General features: G+C 37.2%; 2 protein-coding genes across 4 annotated transcripts; both read left to right on the forward strand.

The window, feature by feature from the left end:
- The first annotated feature begins 10,277 nt into the window (after positions 1-10,277).
- On the forward strand, positions 10,278-13,573 carry LOC149227183 (malate dehydrogenase, mitochondrial-like). The gene is made up of 2 exons (XM_089375456.1): positions 10,278-10,623; positions 12,796-13,573. The coding sequence occupies exons 1-2, from the start codon at positions 10,354-10,356 to the stop codon at positions 12,988-12,990; spliced, it is 465 nt and encodes a 154-aa protein (XP_089231582.1). The 5' UTR covers positions 10,278-10,353; the 3' UTR covers positions 12,991-13,573.
- Positions 13,574-13,861: 288 nt separating this feature from the next.
- LOC149227184 (malate dehydrogenase, mitochondrial-like) lies at positions 13,862-16,339 on the forward strand. 3 transcript variants are annotated; one of them, XM_089375458.1, is made up of 5 exons: positions 13,862-13,975; positions 14,337-14,398; positions 14,643-14,770; positions 15,663-15,778; positions 15,951-16,339. In XM_089375458.1, exons 4-5 carry the CDS (start codon positions 15,767-15,769, stop codon positions 16,146-16,148), a joined length of 210 nt encoding a protein of 69 aa, XP_089231584.1. In that variant the 5' UTR covers positions 13,862-13,975; positions 14,337-14,398; positions 14,643-14,770; positions 15,663-15,766; the 3' UTR covers positions 16,149-16,339. The 3 variants fall into 3 exon arrangements, with proteins under 3 accessions (XP_089231584.1, XP_089231583.1, XP_089231585.1); XM_089375457.1 differs by lacking the exons at positions 13,862-13,975; positions 15,951-16,339 and having other exon boundaries at positions 14,087-14,398; XM_089375459.1 differs by lacking the exons at positions 13,862-13,975; positions 15,663-15,778; positions 15,951-16,339 and adding an exon at positions 15,429-15,627 and having other exon boundaries at positions 14,087-14,398.
- Positions 16,340-26,967: the final 10,628 nt, after the last annotated feature.

The following is a 26,967-nucleotide window of genomic DNA, read 5'->3' on the forward strand; positions in this document are numbered from 1 at the left end:
GCTATTGCTTTGACCTCCCTAACGATAGACCAAACCAATCCATCTATGTTATAATCACATTTTTTCTCGCAGTAATATAATCTAAATCCTCTAATCTTACAAAAATATGTCATTATTAGCTCAAGGCTGAACTCTTATGGGATTAATACCCTTACTTACCGGATTTTATTTTAAAATACTCGTTTATCTAACTTACTTGCTACATTAACCCAACTACCTTGTTATTTACTGCGCTAAGCACATGAAATAACTCCATTCTTTCAAACAATTCTATCTCTTTATTTATCCTGTAAACTATTTATAACAACATTCTTTAACCCTACCTTATACCTTTATAAAAAAATTTAATTATCATTATAAATCTCCATCAACAATTATATTTTTATAATATCTTTCCTCAATGATCTTATTACCTTGAAATAAAAATTAAAAACTATCCTAATCCCTAAATATAAACCTTTCCCTTTCCCTAGAATGGAAAATGGTCCTTCACACTCTTATAACCCCTAAAAACATATTCTTTTAAAATATATAGCTATCTCAATTATCACTGCCTTTTAAAAAACACCCTAACATCATATTCACCACTTTTAAAGATTCTCTGCAAAGATTCACCACTTTCGAGGATTCCTTGGGATTGGACTATTCGACATACATAACAAACAACTAAAATGGTCCAATATCAATCAAAATATCCACAATATGACATATTCCATAAATAACTAACACCCCTGAAAAAAAAAACACTTTCCTTTTAAACACACCGAGATTTGCAATGTTTAAATACATTGTAAACTAGTCTGACCCCTAACCAGAGTTTGATAAAAATCTCCTAATATTATTAAATTTATTTAAAAAAATAAAATAAAAAATATCTCTATTTTTACGCCGTAAGGCGTTCCCTCTGAGAAAGACATCCCTAAAATGTGACGTGTGCAATCGTGAGTCATTGATTTTGTGTGTTAGATGATTGGAGTGTTTTCTGCCGTTCGTTTAATCTGTTTTATTCATAGAAAAATGGTATTTTTCCCATGGTAATGGGCCATGAAAAGCCAGGCCTGGCCTGCTGGCGATGAGACTCTTCTGCTGCCCATGAGACTCTTCGCAGAGACTGCCTGCTGGCGCAGAGACTCTTCGCAGAGACTCTTCATGTCTTTCTGGTCGACAGTTATATTATTTGGCCTCCATGATTCAGTGGATTAGTAGCTATTTAAGGTTCAGATCAAACCCTCATTGTTTACGTTTTCCTACTGTTCATACTACATAGCTGTCTCTTCTATAAGCTTACATGCTTTCTGGGTTTGTCAAGTATCCAGTTATGATCCAAGTCCTCCAAGGTATGAACTCTCTATCCGGTCAATTTGAAGGGTATCATGCATTGATTAATCAATTTTCCAACACGAGATAGAGGGATGCTCTTCTTCTGCACACATAATCCTTTGATAAATCATTTTTTTATTTTACTTAAATCGCTTCAGATGACAAGGTAGCCTTCCCAAATTTTATTTCCTGTTCAATGTTTTTACAAGTATTCACTACACTTTGGTTCATGGCATGAGCCTCGGCTCTTTCTAACTACATTGGCGCTTCTCACCTTCATCTCTATGATTTCGATGGTTTTCAAGGTTGGTCACCTCCTTGCAATAGGAATGGTTAGTCCTAGATACTTAGGACAAATTTCTGGGCTGAAATTCCTGATGCTGAAATACCCATTCGTTGCAGAAACGGTTTGCTGCAGGATCTGTTTATTAGATGCTTCCATCTGGGTTTGCAACTTGGCGCAACAGTGCAGGACTGGTGTGTGTTCGCTTGCATATCGTGTGCTCAAACTCTTGTTTCTGCCCTCCTCCTCTTTCTTGGTTTTCTTAGGGTTAGGGTTGCAGCAAAGGCGATGGTATGGTATGTAGGTCTGAATTCATCCCATCCCGTCTGGGGTTTCTGAGCTTTACAAGCATCTCACGTACACTTTTGTAATGAATCATTACTTTAAGCCTTGGAAATTTAGTCTTGATTCATGTTTAGATGCAGCTCAGGGTGAATTTCACAAATATATGATGCTTTATTGTCAGTTATTCTCATGCAGGACTGCATCGATTAATGGGTCTCCTTCACATATCCACCATGCTCTGTAGTGACTGTAATTCGCTGTAAAGTTCCCAACTCTGACATTCTCTGTGCTCAGCAGCCCTGTTATTCTGTTATTCTGGTTTTAGTTACATTCCGCAGAGAATAAATTTCGTTTTTATTTGTGTAAAATAAACCTTTTATTGCAGGCATTATATTGTTTTTTATTTCAGGATGTGGTTACTCTAGACTCATGAATTTTCTGAATGTATGGCAATGAGGCCTTCCCCTATAGCTTATAGGTATGTCATTCTTGTGTTTACTACTTCCAAGAGAACAATAGATCACGCTTGTGCTCAAATGAACGAAGCTTCCACATCTGTTAATGAGTTAAACATAAACGGTTCAGCTCCCCTAGGGCATTCTCAAATTGCAAATTCTATGTTCTATGGGCTTCCTGCAGAAAGTGCTACTACTCATGATGGCATCCACAGTATTTCTCTTGCCACAATGATGGTAGATCAGAGAGCTCTATATGGCAATGATTCTGAGTTTCTAAGGACATTCTTTGATCCCCGTAGCTGCAACCTATCCCCTTTTAATGGGCTTTCCTCACTGAATGCCCTCAAATCTTTTAAACCCACTTTTACATGTCTCAATTTTAATTCTAACCCTAATAGAACAGAAGCCCTAACTAGAGCAGTCAGAGATATAGATGCCAGCTTCTTTGAAAGTCTCCCCACACAAATCTCAGAAGTACCGTTACCAGTGCTGAATTCCACTAATTGTGATGATTTGTCTCTGTATTCTCTATCTCTGCAGGAAGGGATCAATAATGGCAATACCAACAGGTATTCTGAGGCCAATCAGTGGAGTGCAATTGCGCAGCAGAATTTTTAGTGCATTCGGTCTTTCGTGATTAGACCCATCTCCAGTATCTCATGGCAACTCAAGCTCAAGCCTCAGCAAGCAACCATCAAGAGCATTCTGAGTCTTTCTCCACCCCCAGTTAAAATGCCACTCAGTTCCTGCTGCGTTATCTCTTTTAAGTCATTCTCTTTCCTCTCCATTTTCAATTACAAGCCCACCTTCAATCACATAAAACACTCATACTCTGTCAGTCAATGTACACCCGATCAGAGGGAACAACCACCGAAACGTAATGACAGGGCATCAGAGAGTAACCACAACAGTATAAGAACATCTAATATTACCATATAAAAGACATTTCACAAGGACACTTTATGAAGATGAGTAAAGAGAGATTATGAATCAAAGAGTTTTGACTCTGACAAGGAGCAGGCAATTTTGGTGAAAATTGAGCCTTTGGAAGCTGAAAAAAGTTTATGAATTAAAAAGCTTTGACTCAGACAAGAATCAGGCAATTTTGGTGAAAAGTGAGCTTTTGGAAGCCGACTTACAGATGGTAGCTATAAATCCCTTGCCAGGGGTGGACTGAGTTAAAAGAAAAAGAAAAAAACAACAACAGGATTGAGAATTTCTTTGTAAAGTGGATATTTTTGAATACCTAAAAGAGTATCTATTTGTATTTACTACATACCCTTGAAGAATGTGATTTCCATTCTTTTTTATTTAGGTTGTACTACATATTTTTTTTAAATGATATCTGTTCCTTTTTGTCAAATAGAGGATTTGCAATACTTTTCCTTGAAAAAGGAAAAAGGAAACCACTCAGGTTGTAGAACACCATCATTTTTTTATCAGTAACTGTACATTGATGTATGACATAAAAAAAATTGACTCCTAAAGATGAACAGACAAAATTTTAGATGTTTGAAAACAGTTGTTTTGCAAGCTTTATGTGCAATCTCTCACTTGAAAGGGATTGGCGTTAATGAGATAGACAATGAGCATGTTGAGATAGCAAACTTGTTGGTGAGACGGATATTTCTGTCAGATCTCCAGCTCATTGGTCGTTCATCATTTAGGGAACATCCAGCTAATTGGGAGTACATCAATTGGAGCATTGGGGGTTGTTTGTGAATCATATATAGAGCTCCAACAAATGGCATTGGAGCTTTCATCTTGGGGCAGCCTTGGTGAATTATATATGAAGCTCCAAATATTGCCAATTATATCAACTATCCATCTAGCAGCTAATGTTACTATTGTGCGAAGAAAACTGTTCGTTTGTTCGTAAGTAATGTACCAAGAGATGAGACCATGAGAAGGAGAATCGGGTGTCTTCTTTATGGCTTCCTACATGGGCTAGCCATGGATATAATGAATCCTCTCCTCTCACTTCCTGGTATACGAACAATGCATTCTATATGATCTTATTTAGAACAAATGATTTATTGCCATCTGTCGTCCATTTCAAGTGTTGCTCGTTATATTTTAATGCCCATACATTCATAATGACAGTATAGGGTCTTACCATATATCCTTTCAGATTAATGGCTGGATTTTCAAGGTCCTTGTTGTGTCTGTAGATGACTTGAGCTAACTAAGGAACGTAATGGCCTGGAAAAAACAATATTGGAGAAAAATCCATTCAGGTTAATTTAGCTATGTTATGGGATGGATCCAAACTTGTATTGGTAATGAAGGAAACATCCTCTAAAATCTACTCAAGATCAGAAAAAGCTCAAAATCTTAATTCAACAGTGTCTTTATAAAACACTACAAGCCAACAGTTTGTTATTTAATACTAATGTTATTGAAGCCTGAGACTCCAATAAGAAAATCAAGGTGTGTGGATTTTACATTTAATTTCTGTTTCTTTGGGTAATCTCATCTCAGGCTCCCATAGCCTATCCATTTGTTTCATGGTATTAATTCTTTTCTGCAAGACATGCAAGAGATATTGGACTAGAGGAGGGACTCTGCGCAACGTTCCTATTGGTGGTGGGTGCCGGAAGAACAAGCGTGCTCAGAGAACAATAGATCACGCTTGTGCTCAAATGGACAAAGCTTCCACATCTGTTAATGAGTTAAACATAAACGGTTCAGCTCCCCTAGGCCATTCTCAAATTGCAAATTCTATGTTCTATGGGCTTCCTGCAGGAAGTGCCACTACTCATGATGGCATCCACAGTCTTTCTCTTGCCACAAGGCTGGCAGATCAGAGAGCTCTATATGGCAATGATTCTAAGTTTCTAAGGACATTCTTTGATCCCCGTAGCTGCAACCTATCCCCCCCCCCTCTCAATGGGCTTTCCTCACTGAACGCCCTCAACTCTTTTAAACCCACTTTTCCATGTCTCAATTTTAATTCTAACCCTAATAGAACAGAAGCCCTGACTAGAGGAGTCAGAGATATAGATTCCAGCTTCTTTGAAAGTCTCCCCACACAAATCTCAGAAGTACCATTACCAGTGCTGAATTCGACTAATTGTGATGATTTGTCTCCGTATTCTCTATCTCTGTAGGAAGGGATCAATAATGGCAATACCAACAGGTATTCTGAGGCCAATCAGTGGAGAGCAATTGAGCAGCAGAAGCTAGCTGAGGGTAGTGATCCTGTACAGGTAGGTATAACCCCTTTCTCTGAACTGGAAAACACTAATAGCTCCAGGAATGATCTTAACCTAAGAGTGGTCACAAGCCTCCCTTCTTGTGTCAAGGTGGAAGGTCAAGACAATCGTTTGAATATAACTCCAGAATGGCGAGTTCCATTAGAGCCCTTGTTTGAGGCAGCTAGTGATACTGCATATTGGAATGGAGGAGTATGGCCTGAGCTCACTAATTATGGATCTTCTGTAGGCTCCTTGATCTAGAATTAAGATAATACCCATTAGCTGATGCACATGAAATGCTTCTTGAAAGAGCATGAATTGATGAAAGGAACGTATTTTTTCAGATGAAGGAAATGTCAATCATTAGGGTTTAGACTTCCAGGGCTGACTAATTGTCATGTAGTCTGGCCAGTCTCTCCAGATGAAGGCTTCCCTACACTTGAATTTTGTTGTGTTTGTTTATTTGTTTTTCATTTGTCATAAAGATCTATAAGATGGGTCTTCATCAATGTCCAAATTCACTTCATAGGAATGCAGTGACATGATGGACTTGGGACATGATCACCATGATAGAAGCTGACTGAGGAATATAGATCAAATGTACAGCATAAGAGGTTTGAAGCTTCATTTTTTTCCAGCTTCAAACATCACGGGGCAACAAAGGTTGGGGTTAATAATTTGCCTTAATTATCCTAGCAAAATTGCAAGGAGAGGAGGAAATCAAATTATCACATCCAGTTCTATGCAGGACAGCTGAATATGCTAACTCACTTTTGTCTGGAGTTTGTGAGTCAAGACAAAGTTATTGCTAAGGTCAGGTGAAACTGTTTCCCAAGTTTAACAGTTTTCTTTTGATAATCAGTTGGTATCATGATGATATTCTTTGTAAATATGCGAGGGTTCATGGCAGTGGGTTGTGCTGTTCTTCTTTCTCCTCTGTGGCTATTGTTATTTCCTTCGTTTGGGATCCTTCCAATTGTGGGGAGAACTTCGGATTGGGAGCCTTTGGTAAAGGACAGCTTAGGGATTTTAGGAGCAGCTGCTGCTTTTTATCTGACACCCATTGGTTAAGAGACACATATTGTATTTGATATTATAGTGACCATAGTGGTGAAAGGTTACATTAAGAAAGGGAAACAATTAGTGGGGCTAATACATACTGAAATATATAGGAATATCTAATAGTAAATTCATTATAAGTATTTCCTATCTATTTGTTTCATGGTATTAATTCTTTTGGATTCTAACTGTTCCATGTTACTGCAGGATATGTTTATTAGATGCTTCCATCTGGGTCTGCAACTTGTTGCAACAGTGCAGGACTGGTGTGTGTTCGCTTGCATATCGGTTTTTCAAACTGTAGTGGTTTTCAAAGTGTTGGATTCTAAGTTAGCTTTAGAGCTGAAATGGTTCTCAACTCCATCCAAGTCTGCATGGATTCTGACAGGTATAACAATAGCATAATTGCATTTCGATTAGGCTCAGACTCTTGTTTCTGCCCTCCTCCTCTTTCTTGGTTTTCTTAGGGTTAGGGTTGCAGCAAAGGCGATGGTATGTATGTCCGAATTCATCCCATCCTGTCTAGGGTTTCTGAGTATATTATATGCATATTTTGTAGCTTTACAAGCATCTCACGTACACTTTTGTAATGAATCATTACTTTAAGCCTTGGAAATTTAGTCTTGATTCATGTTTAGATGCAGCTCAGGGTGAATTTCACAAATATATGATGCTTTATTGTGAGTTATTCTTAGAATTTCATCTGAATCACAGCTTCTTCTACTAGCATTCTTATTCCATGGAGGAGGTCAAATGTTTTGGCTTGTGTTGGAGATGTATCAGTCTGTCAGAATCCAAGATCAAGATCCTTTTCATTGATTGTTTTTGTTTATTTGAGTTTTATCTTCAAGATACATCACATAGAGATTTATTGTGATAAAGTTTTCAAGGTTGGAAAGTTTAATTGAGTTTTATCTTTAGGATACCTCACATAGAGATTATTGTTACACAGTTTTCAAGGTTGACAAATAAAAAATAGATTTATTAGAGAGATAAAATTCAAATGAATTAGAATCACAAAAGCATAAACTCTGAAACTTTCATTTATTTTGGCATAATTAGAAATTTGAGTTGTAGCTGAGATATTGATGCTTGTATTTGACGCAATATTTCCTTTGATTCTTTGTGCAGAGTCTCATGCACAAGAGAACCCTAAAGCCTCTGGAGGAAATGCTGCCGGCTTGTTCTCGGCCAATGATGGAACAAAGTGGATTGAAGCAGCCACCACCGCCAGATCAACCACTCAAATTCCCTCGTTGTGATTCATCCAACACCAATTTTTGCTACTACAACAACTACAACTTGTCCCAGCCTCGCCATTTTTGCAAGACATGCAAGAGATATTGGACTAGAGGAGGCACTCTGCACAACGTTCCTGTTGGTGGTGGGTGCCGGAAGAACAAACGTGCCAATAGATCACGCTTGTGCTCAAATGAACGAAGCTTCCACATCTGTTAATGAGTTAAACATAAATGGTTCAGCTCCCCTAGGGCGTTCTCAAAATGCAAATTCTATGTTCTATGGGCTTCCTGCAGGAAGTGCTACTACTCATGATGGCATCCACAGTCTTTCTCTTGCCACAAGGCTGGCAGATCAGAGAGCTCTATATGGCAATGATTCTGAGTTTCTAAGGACATTCTTTGATCCCCGTAGCTGCAACCTATCCCCTCTCAACTGGCTTTCCTCACTGAACTCCCTCAACTCTTTTAAACCCACTTTTACATGCCTCAATTTTAATACTAACCCTAATAGAACAGAAGCCCTCACTAGAGCAGTCAGAGATATAGATGCCAACTTCTTTGAAAATCTCCCCACACAAATCTCAGAAGTACCGTTACCAATGCTGAATTCCACTAATTGTGATGATTTGTCTCCGTATTCTCTATCTCTGCAGGAAGGGATCATTAATGGCAATACCAACAGGTATTCTGAGGCCAATTAGTGGAGAGCAATTGAGCAGTAGAAGCTAGCTGAGGGTAGTGATCCTGTACAGGTAGGTATAACCCCTTTCTCTTAACTGGAAAACAGTAATAGCTCCAGGAATGAATTTAACCTAAAAGTGGTGGTCACAAGCCTCGCTTCTTGTGTCAAGGTGGAAGGTCAAAGACAATCGTTTGAATATAACTCGAGAATGGCCAGTTCCATCAGAGCCCTTGTTTGAGGCAGCTAGTGATTCTGCATATTGGAATGGAGGAGTATGGCCTGAGCTCACTAATTATGGATCTTCTGTAGGCTCCTTGATCCAGAATTAAGATAATAACCATTACCTACTGCACATGAAATGCTTCTTGAAAGAGCATGAACTGATGAAAGGAACGTATTTTTTCAGATGAAGGAAATTTCAAGCATTAGGGTTTAGACTTTCAGGGCTGACTAATTGTCATGTAGTCTGGCCAGTCTCTCCATATGAAGGCTTCCCTACACTTGAATTTTGTTGTGTTTTGTTTGTTTTTCATTTGTCATCAAGATCTATAAGATGGGTCTTCATCCATGTCCAAATTCACTTCATAGGAATGCAGTGACATGATGGACTTGGGATATGAAGGCTTCCCTACACTTGAATTTTGTTGTGTTTGTTTGTTTTTCATTTGTCATCAAGATCTATAAGATGGGTCTTCATCCATGTCCAAATTCACTTCATAGGAATGCAGTGACATGATGGACTTGGGACATGATCACCATGACAGAAGCTGACTGAGGAATACAGATCAAGTGTACAGCATGACAGAAGCTAACTGAGGAATACAGATCAAATGTATAGCATAAGAGGTTTGAAGCTTCATTTTTTTCCAGCTTCAAACATCACGGGGCAACAAAGGTTGGGGTTAATAATTTGCCTTAATTATCCTAGCAAAATTGCAAGGAGAGGAGGAAATCAAATTATCACATCCAGTTCTATGCAGGACAGCTGAATATGCTAACTCACTTTTTTCTGGAGTTTGTGAGTCAAAACAAAGTTATTGCTAAGGTCAGGTGAAACTGTTTCCCAAGTTTAACAGTTTTCTTTTGATAATCAGTTGGTATCATGATGATATTCTTTGTAAATATGCGAGGGTTCATGGCAGTGGGTTGTGTTGTTCTTCTTTCTCCTCTGTGGCTATTGTTATTTGCTTCGTTTGGGATACTTCCAATTGTGGGGAGAACTTTGGATTGGGAGCCTTTGGTAAAGAACAGCTTAGGGATTTTAGGAGCAGCTGTTGCTTTTTATCTGACACCCATTGGTTAAGAGACACATATTGTATTTGATATTATAGTGACCATAGTGGTGAAAGGTTACATTAAGAAATGGAAACAATTAGTGGGGCTAATATATAGTGCAATATATAGGAATAACTAATAGTAAATTCATTATAAGTATTTTTATTCTTTATGAAAGTATTTTTTTGTTGTATTTGCCTTCTTCAATTTATGCCTTACGGCGTTTCCTTTGCAACATCTGGTGCAAATGCTAGTATAATAACTTAATTAACATTTGACCAACTGAAAATTTCGATCACATGATGTTCCATTCCCGAACCTCGTCCCCCCAAAGAGGGATTTCTATCACGAGCTGTCTGATTGTCAATAACTAAGAATTTCGCAATAAAATAGATTAAACCAAAGCCCTGCATAGTATCGTGAGGCTTTAAAATCCCTTTTAACAAAGTCATATCCACACATCTCCATTGATTCAGCCTTTAAGCTCTGGAATCTCCCCCTTCTTCTTCATCTGCCTTCAGCTTGCATTCTTTCAGTGTTACCAGCGGCAAAAATGAGTTCTGCAATGCGACGATTGGTGGGATCTGCACTGAAGAATGCATCATCTTCTTCTTTCAAAACTAATGTTATGCCGAGAAGGTTTTATTCGAGTGGTGGAAGTCCGCCACGCAAGGTTGTTGTGTTGGGAGCTGCTGGGGGTATTGGGCAGCCATTGGCTCTTCTGATGAAACTCAATCCTCTGGTGTCAAATTTGGCGCTCTATGATATCGCTGACACTCCAGGTGTGGCTGCAGATGTCGGCCACATCAACAGCCGTGCTGAGGTGGGTTCCTCTTTTCCTACCGCGTTTTTTTCGTTCTCTGTATGCTGGATCTGTTCTCTCTACGAACGATAGAGATGTTTTGATTTTAGTTTCAAGGGATCTCCATTGGGATCGATCGTACGAAGACCCACTTGGTAGGATCTACTTTTCGTTAGTGTTTTACCTGTTATTAGTTCTTTGATTTTACGTTTCTGATATTGTCCATGGTCAGATAATTTATTTATTTTGGTAAGCGCCTATTTTTTTAAAGGAACCAGGCCTTATACCAGGCTTAGACTCCACTGCTATAACCTGTCAAGGTCTCTGGGATTCTTCGAATGTGGAATTTATTCTTTTGGCCACATTTTTGCAGGAAATATGCCTTCCGGGGCTTTTGAACGTGGGTTTGAGCCCTGAAAGCACAATGATTTAATTTCTTAAACACAACCCAATTCACGTTAATGGTCAACTCAATTCACTTTCATGGTCAGTTTGTAAATGTGTTTGTGCATATTTTGATTGATGAAAAAAAGCACCTAGATATTTATTTCGTGGAAATCCATGGCTGCATCATGTGCACCTACTCGATTAGGGTTTTTAATTTTATGGATCTAGGTGACATTTGGCCCAACAATCCATTGAAGCAACGCCCATCACATTGTCATTCTAAAACGATTGTATTGTACACCGTGAATATTGGATTTGACTATACCTGACATTCTTTGGGCCATTTCAAAAGAGGCAGATATTGAGAGGGCTACATTATTATTATTTTTGATTTTTTTCTTGTTGGCAAATGTCTTTCTGTTAACATAGTGGGCTTTGCCCTCATTGTAGATGCTACAAACATAGAATCTCTATTCCACCAATTTCATGCAGGATTTGCACCTGATCTTGTCTGTTGAATCTCAATATGGTAGTTAGCTCCGATGGTGAGATAATGCCGCAACATACTTCTAAGAGGGCACTGAAAGTGCTATGATTTAACTACTTGACTACAATCTGCCTGACATTTATGGTTAGATTGAAATTTGGGCTGTGCTTATTATTATTATTAGTAGTAGTAGTATTTTCTATTGATAGGAGAAGGTTGAAATTGAGGTTGGGCTCACTATTATTGTTTTTGTTTGGTCAAGGCCTTTTGACTGGCGTGGGTGAAACACCTTAATTGCATCTATTCATCAAAGTCATGCATGATTTGCAGATGGGCTCATCTGTGCAAACCTCAATAGCACAGGGGTCATCATTAACAGCACCTCTGCATTATCATTGAACTGGTGTTTATCACGTTAACCCGACTTCATATTTTGGAATGACATGGGCAGCCGCATTATCATGGGAATATGCCTCCTGGGTTTTGAACCTGGGTCATCCTCATGACAAGCACCCTACAACTTGCCACTAAACCACAGCCCAATGGACGAGGTAGTTCATATTTTTTTGATGAAAAGTGCATCTATATTTTTAGCAGAATCCACGGCTGGATCATATGCCTCTGCTTAATAGGACTTTTTGATCTGATGGATCTAAGTCATACTTGGCCTAATGACTACTTAGAAGTTAGAATAGTCTCATTGCACTGTCAATTTGTTATTTTGTGAGGATTGAATTGATGACCCTCTGCATATTGGATTTGCCTCTATATCCAACCTTTTTGGGGTCGTTTAGATTTGCCTCTTTATCCATGAGTATATTAAATCAAAATAGTCTTCGCAGCGTAAATTAAACTAAGGTTGAATAAACTCCCTAAAGTGGCTTGTGAGATGCTAATTATTTATCACAACATCACTTTTATACCTGGATTGGATAAGACTATACCCTGATTGAAATGTCGTATACCTGGATTGGACAAGATTATACCCTGATTGAAACGTGGGTTGGTATAGGTCTTCAATCTCCTACGAGCATAATCATTGCTTTTGGTGCTCTATCTCCTCGGTAAAAGCCAAAAGGTGGATTTTACTATAGAATACAAATAATCCTATTCTTGTTCACTATGAGGAGGACATACCATTGCTTGAGTCATGGAACAAGGATAACAAGTTTTACTTCTTTTGGAACTTTGCGATAATAATTTCTTTTCTTATTTTTTGGTCTACATATTTATCATTTAATTTGGTACTGCCATATTGATTTTATCATGCTTGTGTCACGACCTTGTCAGTAATTCACAGCAGTGTGACCTGGGTGCAGGTTGCAGGATATATGGGAGAGGAACAACTTGGCACGGCATTGGAGAATGCAGATGTTGTGATCATTCCTGCTGGTGTGCCTCGAAAACCTGGCATGACCCGTGATGATCTCTTCAACATCAATGCAGGGATTGTTAAATCTCTTTGCTCTGCAATTGCAAAATACTGCGCAGAGGTAAGTTGTCATGATTTATGATCTTCTTTGAAGTTTTTGTTTTCATGCGATTTTCTTATTGACTATTTCATAGGAATAAGCATGACGTTCATTGTAAGTTGCTTTGTCGAAGGCTTTGTATGTTTGAGATCTATAGAGATGGCAATATATACAAATACATATTTGCAAGAATCTTTAAGCAAGTTGTTGATCTAGATTTACATACTGTTCTTGTATATAATCAATTCTACTGGAGAGGTTAACGAAGCTTGAAGACTTCTTTGAGTCAAACGAATAGGTGATTGACTCATTATTGACTCTTTATTTAGACAAATTGCAGCTAACTTTTGCCCATAAGAAGGAAATACTAATTGAAATGAACTTAAGAGTAATTAGTTGTGTAGTCCAATGCAAGTTTGCAGCCACTGTTAAAGCCCTGTTATTCTTGTTTCTCCTCTTGTAGTTAGTAACTTAGCTTTTGGACTTTTGAGAAAATTGGCATATGAATATCAATATAAAAAATATCCTTGGTCTTCTATTTAACTGTGCACAAATCCACTTGATCACGAGGTATCCTCTATAACATTATATATTACATACAATCAGTATGTACTACCATTAGTGTGGCAAGTTAATAGATAAAGAAGTATGTTTCACAATTAATTGTTTTGTTCATGTACTGGTGTGTGTGTACAGTATGTATAGTATATTGTTACATATTATATAGATAGAGATATGGAGAGGGGGTAGAGTGTACTGGATAATGTTTTCCTTCTATCAGGAATGGTATATTTGGATTCAAGAAATCATCTAGAATTGGTTTTTATGGCATTGCTGAGGACTTGATATCCATGGCAGGCAATTGTAAATATCATCAGCAATCCTGTAAATTCTATTGTACCAATAGCTGCTGAGGTTTTTAAGAAGGCAGGGACCTATAATGAAAAGAAACTCTTTGGTGTTACTACTCTTGATGTTTTCCGCGCAAAGACGTTCTATGCTTCAAAAGCAGGAGTTCCTGTTGAAGGTATTTAAAATTCTGGCTTGTTATGCTTAGCTACTCTCAAATATTTAGTATTCTGTAAAATATTTTTATTTTTTATAATTTAAACATGAAATATGCATCCTGGGAAAACATGCCAGGCACTTCTCCTCATTTCAAGGATGGTATCATAGGGCTCAAGGCCATCAGAAATATAGTCAGCTCAAGATGTCACTTGAGGGAATTGAACCCGGGTGGGAAGGATAACAGTCTTTGCACACAACCATCTGGGCTAGACCCAATACATGATATGCTGCAGGATCTTACCAACATCATGCTTTTTTTAACATTAGATACAATTCTCAGTTTTATGTTTGTTGTTGATGTCATCCTATGCTGTCTGCAGAAGTTGATGTTCCTGTTGTAGGTGGACATGCGGGTGTTACAATTCTTCCACTTTTTTCACATGTATATGACTTTGTTGGATCCTCATCTTGAGTTTTTTCTTTACTCTTGTGGACATGCGGGTGTTACAATTCTTCCACTTTTTTCACATGTATATGACTTTGTTGGATCCTCATCTTGAGTTTTTTCTTTACTCTTGGATATTAGAAAATTAATTTATCAAAGATAAAATGAGATCATAATTACCTACCCTTCAATACAGTTAAAAAGGGAACATACACTTTTTTGTTTTGATAAAAAAATTTAGGCAACACCAAAGCCAAACTCTGTATTGTCTGAGGAGGACATTAAAGCCTTGACAAAGCGCACACAGGATGGAGGAACTGAAGTTGTTGAAGCAAAAGCAGGGAAAGGTTCAGCCACACTGTCTATGGCGTAAGTTTATGTTTTGGTCCTCTATAGTAGCTAATATGCATTCATATCTTTTGAATGTTTTTTTATTCTTATGTGACTATCTAGAGTGCTGAATTTTTCATCTTGATGCAGTAGTTGGAGTCAGATAATCTTATCATGGTGTGTGCTTCATGATTTCATGCTTGGCATGCAACATGATTTCATGCTTGATAAGTACCTAATCTGAGATTCACTGTCAGTGAGAATATGGCATGAAGGAGCTTCTTTCTCTTTATCTGAATCTTGTACTTCATACATTTGCATGTCTCAAATCTTTTGCCTTAAGCTTAGGTACTTATCCTACATGAAATCATGTAGCATGCATGTCTCAAATCTTTTCCCTTAGGCTTTCTCATTTGTGTGAAACTCAGCGGGTGCTTTTAACCTGTGAGGTTTGACCGATGGATTTTTGCCTTTCATTTACCTTAGTTTGATTGAAATGTTCAGAGTTAATCTAGATTCTGCATGCAAAGATCCTTCCCTAAGAAAAGCCATGAGTCTCTTCAAGGATGTTATTCCTTCTTAAACATAAGATATGTCAAATGGATCCCGCAAAAGTTGTGTGCTTGATGATGGGTAAATCTGGGTACGAGATTTACAAATTTGCACTTACATGTATGTCCGTGGTTGCAATTCACAGATAGGCGCATAACATCCATTCATTACCTCATCTTGAGCATTTGAGCATGGTTCATGCAAAAAACATTGCTGGTCAGTTAAATCCATTAGTTGAAAACTTGGAAGTGAAGAGTAGTGTTGTAGTCTTCTCTATGTTGATGAATGCTTTTTGAGACTTCAAAATGTTTAGACATGCAATTCCTTTTTCATCTTGCTCCTGTGTTCTCAAAATTTTTTTTTTCTACTGTTTTTTAAGGCCAAATATAAACCATGGGATATATATTTTTACCCTGAAGACCTCCAAATCATTTGGAAAAGGAGGTGCTGCAGCAAAAGAGATGGGTTGAATTTGTTGTTTGGATGGACTCTATGGTATGTAATCTTAGTTGGATTTCCAATATACTTTTAAAACATATTTTCATTTTATTTTTTAGTACTATTAGATATTATATCTTACCTCATTTTATGGTTAACATTGTATAACAAAAACATGCGTTGTGTTATGTAATTACTACTAACATGTAATATTGATTTTTTTTGTCAGAATGCTATAGGTAATGATTGCCAAGACGATGATCCAAATTATGTTCAACATATATTAGGAGATGATGAGGATGAGGATGAGGATGATGGTGGTGAAGGAGGAGATGATGATGATAGTTACGGTGTTGGTGATGATGTGGATCAGAGTAATGAGGATGGTCAAGATGATCATGAGGATGATCTTGGTGGTGGTAGCTAGGCATGCACATGCATTGTTTTTTATGAAGCAATTATTGTGTAGAATGACATTGTTATGTTTAGATGGGTGTTATGAATTTACCCTATATCAATGAGACATTTTGATTTTGTAATCATACGATGAGTTTGATTTATGTATGTTGTTAATTTATCGTAGAATAATGATATTCATGAAATATTTTGATTTGTTAATCATATTTGAATTTTAGTTGTTTTGATTAAAAATAATACTGATTTTATTAGTATTATGTTGCTATTTTATACATGTTTTGAAAATTGTTTTTTTTCTCGGTAAAAACTATCTATTCTATTATATAATATTTACAGGTAATCTTTACATGCAGAGAAACAGGCCATCCAGGGCCAGCTATGGCGCCTTGGAAAACTTAGCATGACACAAAATTCTCCCTCGCAGGGGCAGCACCTACAGGACTGACCAAAACTCCTCCAGAGCATACTAAAGCAAAAGACCAAAATGACATGACTAAACCAGAACATGGAACAGCATTGAGCTAAACAGTAACGAGACGGCCCGCGCAGGGGCTTCTAAACAGTAACAGTGAACCTTGTCCAGACGTGTGACTGACATAAGTATGACAAAATTAAGAACTGAAGATTAACAAACACAGTAACGAGGAGAACCCAAATACCCGCTGAGACCTTTGACATAGACCGGAGCCGATAGAGAAAGGAGTATGCCGGAGTGTGCTTCTGGGGATCAGTCTTCGGGCTCTTCCTCAATGAAGCAGCTCCAACCTTGGCTTGCAGGGTCCCCTGGCCCCATGTCCATAGGATCCTTTGCAATGTTCTGAGGTTCCAGCTCCAGAGGATGGGAAGGGGCTTGCTGGATCTTTTTCCCAGAGGTGCCAGCTTCGATTGGTGGCTGCAGCACTGGACTTTCCTCCCCAATGCCTTCTGGGAGTGGCTCAGCCGAAACTGGTTGCTTTCCACCTTCATTTCCTTCAGGTGCCTTAGTAAAGAGAACTGAGATATGAGCACTGATACCTGCATTATCCTTCGAGCTGCCCAAGGTGAAGACGACTGAGCCGAATGCTGGAAGCTGTGGCTCTCCTTCACTTGAGCTGCCAACCTCCACGAACTGCCCAGCCTGAATTGGTGTAGCTCTCGCTCTCCTGTGGCAATAGCAGCAGCAGCAGTGATGGTGCTCATCTGCTGCAGGGGGGCGTGAGGAGGCACCTCGCCCAGGTCCCCTTCTGCTCGGTTGCCTTTCTCGCAATTTTGCCATAGACTCCCCGTCGCCTTCCTCTTGTTCCAGGACTGTTCTCGTGGTTTTGAGGTCCCCGTGGAGACTGCTACAGGATTGCAGTATCTGAAATGAGTGGTAAGAACAAACACCGAGCGGAATTTGCCACAGACCACACACAGGACTAGCAGCCTCAGAGCAGACTTTGCCTGAGTGGATATCTTCACTCCGTGCCTCCAATTTACCCCAATTGCCCTCAGCGAGCCACTCCCACTTGAGGTATGCGCTTGAGTTGCAGCGATGGTATACTGTGACTGCGTTGTGAGGTGGTGGAGCGCCCACCCGTCCAGAATCCTTCTGAGCCTGCACCACCCCTGCCTCACCATAACAATAAACTTGTAGTGCTCCGCCTTCCCCTTGAAGACTCGCATCATTCCCTCGAACAAAGCATACATTAACTGCAATCTGCCTTCCCATCGCTTCACCCTGCTCGGCATTGAATGCCAAGAGCTCGGGCAGCTAAACCATATACCTTGGCGGCGTAGAACCATTACGCGGCATTGTTAGCACGGGGCGGCACATGCTGGGCATGTGGCTCGTCCCTGTGTGACGTGCCATCACCCGCATCCGGGGATGTTTTGAAAATTTTTAATGACACATTGTTATTTTTTTGGATGGATGTTGTCAATTTCTCTTAAATTTCTTTACAAATGATTTTGAATTGTGATATCTGCTTTAATGATATTTAGAAACTATCATATATTTCACTATGAATCTATAAAGGGGGTCATATATGTAAAGAAAAATATACTCTATATAAGAAGTCAAATGCGGATGTAACCATGGATGCAAAATTGAAAGTAAAATTGGATGTTAAACTAGGAATTAATACAAAATGCAAACAATTGACATACAAAGTGTTTTAAATTAGAAGTGAAAAATTGTGCAATAGTTGACACAAAGAAGGGAACAAAACATGGCATACAAAAGGATATCAAATTGGGCAAAAACAAGGACACATAAATGGGAACCAAATTAGATGCAAAAAAAGACAACAACTAGATGTAAAATAAGATGCAAAGTTGAGCGTTAAAAAGAAACAAAAAACGTTACAAATTAATATGCCAAATGATGATGCAAATAATGGTGTAAATTTGGGATGCAAACTTGGGTGCAGAAAAGGAAAAAAAAAAAGATGTAAGAAAAGACATAAAACAAGATGCAAAATGGGGCTGAAAAAAGGTGAAACCAAGGATGCCATATTGGATGTAAAAAATGATTCCTAATCACATGCAAATTTAGGCTCGAACTTATACACAAAATTATATGCAAATGTGGACACAAGATGAGGCAAAAAAAGATGCAAATTTGGATGGTGAAAACGATGTAAAACTAGACACCAAAAAAATGCAAAATTGGATGAAAAAGTCGGTGCAAATAATGGTGCAACATTGGACACAAGTAGACACAGAAAAATGGTGCAAAAAGGGGCATAAAATAGCTTAAAATTGGATGCAAAACTTGGTGCAAAAACAAATACAAAAGTAGACGTAAAAAATGGCTCTAAATTGAATGTACCATTAGACACAAAATAAGATGCAAAGGTGGACACAACACATGACTCAACATAAGATGCAAATATAAATGCAAATTTCGATGCTCAAAATGATGTAACATTAGATGCAAGAGATGGTGTTAAAAATGATGCAAAATTGGATGAAAGAAATGACGCAAAATATGGTGCAAAATGAGATGGGAAAAATGGAGACAAATCAAACGTAAATGTGGATGTAAAAAATGGTCCAAAAAAAGATGCAAAAATGGGCACAAAAATGGATGCAAAATTTGGTGCTAAATCAAATTCAACACATGGTGCAAAGATAGGCACCAAAGCTGGTGCAAAAATAGAAGCAAAAACTAGTGTAAGACTAGATACAAAACCTGGCGTAAGACTAGATGCAAAAACTGACACAAAATGGATGCATAAAAAGACGTTAAATTGGATTCAAAATACAGTGTAAACTTGATGCAAATGATGGTGCAAAAATGGAAGCAAAGAATGACACAAAATAGGAAGCAAAAGAGAATGAAAAATAGATGCAAAAAATGACACAAAACTAGAAGCAAAACCTGTCATAAAATAAGATGCAAATCTTGGTTTAAAATTTGACGCAAAAAATGATGCATAGTTTGGTGTAAAAAATGATGCAAAATCTAGCGTGAAAAAGGATGCAAAATCAGGTGCAAAAAAGGACGCTTTAAAAATTGTACAATAGAGCCAGATTTAGCGCCAGGTTGCTCATCACAATTACAAAAAAAATGCACTAAAATCTGGCGCAAATCGCTGGTTTTGTTGTAGTGTTTGTGACGTGTTTAATTACCTTTCATGGATTTGTTAACTCTGGTGATGCATTCGTTTACTAACACTTGTGGGTTTTGGTGTAACGACATACATGACTCCAACAAGTGGTATTAGAGCCAAATGCCTCAAGTTTGAATCACACCTAGCTTGCACTAGGGGGAGATTATTAGAAATTAGATAAACCAACGCTCCCCAAATGTTTCACAACATGTTCTTAACCACCTCCTTTGGATCGATTAACTCTGGTGATTCATATGTTTACTAACACATACGAATTTTGGTTTAATGTAAATCATGATTCCAAGGTTTCCACCACCCAACTTGGCTAATCGAGTGGGGGAAGTGGCAACATGTCCCCATAAAGAGTCTTTATGACAGTCATGCCCTCGAGATCTTGCCTCAAGCGAGATGGCCATAGGACCATTAATCCAAAGCCTGATCATTATCATAAAATTGAATTTTTTTCATATTACAAAGTATGCCATGTATTTTCTCATGTAGTGACTCTTTTCAATTCAGTTTGACTCATGGATCTAACCCGACTCATGGATCTAACCCTACTAGTGATACTTTCATTTTAAATGACTAGGTATTTGTTCCCCTTATCTGCAGCTTTCCTTTAGACTCTTATCAGCACAAACTAGGGGCTCTATCCGGCCCACTTCAAAGAACCTAATCTAGGTCCTATATCTCCAATTTAGGACTCATTAAGCTTTTTCAATAATATCTAGTCTCCCCTCCTCAACTAGAGATTCATTGATGCTTTCTAATTGGCCTCCTAGTTTATCAAATATTTCTGTTACTGGTGGGAATGGTGTTGCACATGTTGTGGCTCACGATACGGGTTCCTTTCACATGATATTTAACAATCCATGTGGGCATTGGACCTCTTCAACGAAACATGCTCTAATTGTACTTAGTTTGCACTCCTATCTTTGCCTAAATTATGTTTATGGTTTTGAATATTTAATTGTTTCTCCTATGGCTTGCATTTTTTCTATTCTCTCATTACACTTATGGATCCTCTCTTGTGTCTCTATTATCCTCCTCTAGTCTATCATTTGTGGGATCTAGTTTCCCTTTTCTAGCTTCCTTGGCAAGCTAAGCATGTTTCTCCATGTTCTCCCTCACATTGATGTTGCTCTCTTGTGGTAGGTTGAATTTATTCCCCTCCTCTGACTGTTGCATTCATCTCACTCCCTACTATTAGGCCCCTTATCCTCCTTACATGGAACACCTCCCTAATCTTGTTCTTGTGCACTCTAATCCACGAAAATTCACTTTTGTATCCTTGTCTGGCCTTTCACCATGAAACATTAATGACCACGTGTCCGCTAAGGGGAATACTACTATCAAGAGATAGCTTCTTGGGGACACACGTGTTCCCATCATTGAATGGAGAAATTAATTGTAAGGTTCAAAGATCTCACCCCTAGGCCCATCCAAGAAGAGTTAGCTCGTATTGAATGTGAAGGTGCCTCCCAATGGTAGCAACTTTCGAACACAGAGGTTATTATTAAACTCGTTGATTGGGTGTCGGATGTTGGACACACCTAAGGTTTTTTTAACTAGTACATGTACACCATTGGCCTATATTTGAATTTGAATTGTATCCTTGGTAGAATCCTAATGGACTTTTTTGAGCACTAAGCATACATCCTACACTCTCTGGATCATCTAAATCGTCACACGAGGAACATGGATCAACACTTAGGATGCATTGAGTGAAATAAATCCAAGGGATAGATCTCTCTCCATAGTGATATTTTCTAAGTTGAGCATTGGGATATGTCACTTGAGCACCAAGATATGGAACTTGAGCTAGCCAAAATTGAGTCCATGTTTTCTCATGACAAGGGTATATCATGACTAGGCACTCCAATAGCTCCAATTGATGTCTCTACTTCTACATGAGCATCACTATCACTCATAGTTTTGCTGGCAGAGCTTCTCTTCTGGATAGTCTTATATTTCTTGTCTATATGGTATATAGGAATCACTATTCCAATTTTGATAAGATTAGATATTTGTACTACATAAGAAAAATAGATGTTAGCATCATACTTAGGAAATGGCTCAGCCATTCTCGGTTATATGTTATTTTCTGGACTAAAACTATACTTTTCCGCCATTGGTGTGGTGTCGCTAGTGGAATACCATGGAAAAAAAGCACTAGCTATGGTTGTTCATGGATGTATCTCTCAAATTGATCAATAGAACTCCAAAAGTTACAAAAAAATAATATGATACTAACTAGCTTAAATATTAATGTAAAAATTATTAATAATATTAATAAGACTATTAAAATTAATAATGTCACTATAGTTTAATTAATCAAATCATCCTAGTTCACAGGGCGTAGAGCAGATAATGACAGGGTATTCGTTTACGACACTCTATGATGTGAAGGTCATTGGTTCGAAACTCTTTGGGAAAAAATCCAACCGTACAAAGGGCTAGTGTAGCCCAAGTTGGGTGCAATCCCCAGGTGCTTTTGGTAGCTTATATGTCCCTAGGTCGTAGCTACTCAAACCACATGTTAGGTGTTCTAGTTATATCAAGACTCACATAACCTAGAAAAAAAACAAAAAAACATATATATATATATATATATAATCCTAACAAATTATTTAAAAAATAATTAGAAATACTAATAATAATAATCATTTTATAATAATAATAATAAGATTTTAAAATTAATATTCATATGTTAAAATTACAAATATAATAACATAAATTTTACTAATATTTATATTTAATAACATTAAACATACCAATAGCATTTACTTCTTAATTTAACCACTTAACTAGACTTATAACTATTAATATCAATAATATTATTAATAAGATTACATTATATTAATAATATTAATTACTTAATTAAGTTATTAACATAAATAATAATATGGATCTCACTAATAATAATAATATAACCTAATTAAATTCACTTAATATTATTAATAACCCTATTATAATATTTAATAACATTAATAACATTGTCCCTCATTTTTCTCCCCTTTTTCTTATTAATTTAACCCCTAGAATCCCTTCCTCCTTTTGAATTAGAAAATAATAATAGTAATATTTTTCATTAATTTCCTTTCCTTCCTCTCCAAATAAAAAATTCTAACATTTCCTTACCATTAATATTATTTTTAATTGAAATTTGTCCCTTTCTTAACATTCAAATCTTATTATTTGTTAACCATCCTCTCTACTTAACCCAATCTTGCACTCTTTACTTTGGCAAACAACTTCATGTGTCCCTAATTATGGGTGAAGCATCCACCCAAAATGTCAGTCATTTTATAAATTATACATGGCAGTCTCCCAAAGAAATATTGTCTTCTTTATTCAAAGGTTTTGTTTTTATACATGTTTATGCTCCATTCCTAATTGGTGTTGGTGGGTGCTTTCCCCCTTACTATTGCATCCATGGTTTCAATTGAAAAATGCAGCAAGAAATTTTCAATTAGATTTTGCCTTGATTAAATTGAGAAAAATTGAATTTCCACATCAACAAACAACTTGGATACAATTAACTTGCGTGACATGGCTTGTGTCACCTAGTTTACTCAGTAAATCCGAGTTGCAGGAGCTAGAGTTCAGTTAAGAATGTGTGATTGCTAATTTATAGGAATCAAAGTCAGTTATCTCAAGTTGTTTTTGGTTAGCCTAGTCTCAATTGTTGGAGGAACTAGTGGAAGGTCATTTGTGTAGTGGGACTTTAGTCAAACTCAGTGATCATCTAGTTAACTGATCAATCAACCCAAAATAGATAGTGCATGCAGAGAATTCGAGTTACCCATTTGAGGTGGAGATTCCAAGGAAATGTAACATCAATTGTAGACTATTTTGGAGTGTATAGGTGTTGCATGCAACCTGGTGATTAACTTGAGGAATTGTGAAATCCATTTTGGAGGAATTCCTAAAGAATAGGGGCCTAATTTCTCAAGGAATTGCGCAAGGAAATGGGGTCTCAAGCAGAGGCATAAAATTATTAAGTCTGGGTCAGAGCTTCTCAGCTAGCGGAGAAATAGGTTATGCACTTGCACATTGTGCTCAGTTGAGAAAAGAAATTGCAATACATCTTTATTCATCAGATTAATGCAAGCAGGCATGGGAGTTTTCAACAATTTTCTTTCCCCGAGAAAAATACTTGTTGCATGTATGTTATTTCTTATTGCATGTCTGAAATTTTTGTTGTAGATTGTGAATTACTTTCCATGGAGTAGTAGAGTAGGTTTGTGTCTTGTGATTTTGATTAAAAGTTCATGAGCAACTGCAAATCTACATCATAATTTCTAAATTTTCTAATGGGTGAAACGACAATTCTTTGGATCCCCCTTTGTGGGGGTTCAGGAGAAACACCCCCCAAGAGAATTTTTTGGAAAATTTATCTTGTAAAATATTGTAATTTTGTACTTAATATGAATCATTAATCATAAGGTTGTAGATATCATGATAGATGTTATTTTAAGGTTATTTTTCCTAGAAGGAAACCCTCCTTTTATGAGGGAATCGTATTATGATTGTGTGTTATTGAGATACCATTGTGATTGAGATAGAGGATATTGTGAGAGAGATAATAGGAGGTTGTAGTGGATGTGTTATATGTTGTGTCCTTTCATTTTCTTAGATGGAATAAAAGGAAGGTCTAATTATTTCTCCATGTACATGGTCCAAATCAGCTGAGTTATGTATATTGATATCTCCTTTGTATTGCTTCAATCTATGCTTTATTTACAGATTCATTTTGATTTTATTTCTTTGTGATTTATTCTAAATACTACTATTCATATTTGAATATTTGCACAATAAATAAAAATGGATATACCACCCTCATGGCATCCTCTAGTTCCCATGTGGCCTCACATACACCAAATTATTTCCACTTCACCTTAACTTGTGTAATGGGTTAGTTCAATAGTAGGTTTTCCTTATTATCTATTATGCATTAAGGCTCTTATTGAAATTCTCGTTCAGGTTCCACTTGAATCATGGCCAAATCAATGATATTATTAGAATCATTCAACCAAAAACACATGGAATAGATTATGTACTTTCATGGTAGAAAGTAAGGCAAGCATATATGCCATTATTCCGATTCTATCTAAGATATTGAATGACCCAAAATAGAGGTATGCTAACTTGACATGAATTCCTATTCTTAGAGTACTTCTCTTGGGCTTGATAATGAGGTATATAGGATCTCCTACTTTAAACTCTGTTAAGTCCCTATACTACTAGTGTAACCCCTTATTGTTATTAGTACAACCCCATTATTATATTTTTGTGCCCATGTAGCCCCCATATTGTTATTATTGTGCCCTTACATTATTATTGTTATGTCGGCTCTGATTATATTATGACCCCTTAGACTCCTATATATATAAAGGAGGTCTTGTCATTGGTATCATCCAAGAATTGTTCATTTGTGTAATGTGAAGGAGGTTGCCCCCTCAAAGAGGCTTATTTCTAAGGCGTTTATATATCTTTTCTATCTTTTTGTGAGCTGGTTTCGTAACATTTGGTATCATAGCTTTGGATTCTAGGGTTTTGCTGCTCCAAATAGGGCATCATGGAAATTTCATTATAACTTTTTCGCTACAAAGTTTCAGAAGCTAACAAAAAAACCCATTTGAGATAACCCCTAGTGTAACCCCTTATTTTTATTAGGACAACCCCCTTATTATATTTTTGTGCCCATGTAGTCCCCATATTGTTATTATTGTGCCCCATAGAAGCCCACTATTGTTATTATTGTGCCCTTACATTATTATTGTTATGTCGGCTCTGATTATATTATGACCCCTTAGACTTCTATATATAGAAAGGAGGTCTATCTTATTTCTAAGGTGTTTATCTATCTTTTCTATCTTTTTATGAGCTGGTTTCATAACATTTGGTATCAGAGCTTTGGATTCTAGGGTTTTGCTGCTCCAAACAGGTCATCGTGGAATTTTCGCTATAACTTTTTCGCTACAAAGTTTTAGAAGCTAACATAAAAACCCATTTGAGATGAAATAGTTTTGAACCTTGGGTCCAAATTCCAGATCTTGTCTCACTATAGTTTCAGAGATATGATCAGAGGAAGTTAGGATTTTTTCAAGCTCTAGAATTTCATCTCAAACAGGTCATCGTGGAATTTTCGCTATAATATTTTTTCTACGAAGGTTCAGACTTTGAAATTAAAACCCATTTTAATAGAAATCTTGGTGAAGCTCTGGTACAAATTTCAGATCTTTTCTCACTATATTTTATGAGATATCATCTGAGGACGTTAGGGTTTTTGTAGACTCCTAAATTACATTCTAAGTAGGTGACCTTGGGAAAATCATCATAACTTCCTCTTTGAGCATCATATTAAAATTTCGTAAGAAGTTATAGAAAGAGGATGGACTGTAGTTTTCTGTATATATTTTTTAGATCCTAAGGTTGAAACAGTGACACGTGGCACTTCGTACAAGTGCACTCTACTGAACCAGTCTATAATCAGGTCATCGTGGGAGATTTGACATAACTCTTCCTTGCAGAATCCAATCTTGATCAGACTTGTGAGGTTAGAAAGAGAACAAAAAGGGCTACTGTAGGACCCAATTTCAAAACTTGGAGATATGAAATTACATAGTTAGAGTCATTTCAATATCAAGCTCCTAAAATAAAAAAAAAGGTGATATGAGGAAGTTTGATGGCAAGGATCCAGTAAATTGGATAGTACAAATGGAGCAATATTTTGATCTACATGAGGTGTAACTATTACCAAAGGTACGTATTGCATCTTAATATTTAGAACCGGATCAATTGTTATGGTATAAAGGGCTTTGTTCTCGTAAACCACTTGTTACGTGGTCAATTTTCATGGAGGAAATGAAAACACATTATGAGGATACAAAGAGCAACACCTTCTTTAGCCAATTGATAAATCTCAAACAAAAGTGTTCAATGGCAGAGCAAATTGAGGATTTCCAAAAATTGAATATAAGGGAAAATGATATTCCAGAGAAGCATAGGATTGATGTCTCCATAGGGACTTTAAAGGATAGCATTCAACATGAGGTTCATCTTTGGGAACCTGATTCTTTGGAGAAGGCATTCAAGTTGGCAAGAAAGTGGAAAGCCAAATTATGGCAATAAGAAAGTCTACCCCTCACAATTATAAATATGGAAGTGTTGTTTCTCCTAGCATTCCACAACCTACAAGTTTGACACCACAACAATTGGAAGAAAAAAGAGAAAAAGGGCTTTGTTACA

This window comes from Pinus tabuliformis, chromosome J (genome assembly GCF_031772625.1).
Source record: "Pinus tabuliformis cultivar Carrire ecotype Pingquan chromosome J, CPIR1, whole genome shotgun sequence".
In the NCBI taxonomy this organism is placed as follows: domain Eukaryota; kingdom Viridiplantae; phylum Streptophyta; class Pinopsida; order Pinales; family Pinaceae; genus Pinus; species Pinus tabuliformis.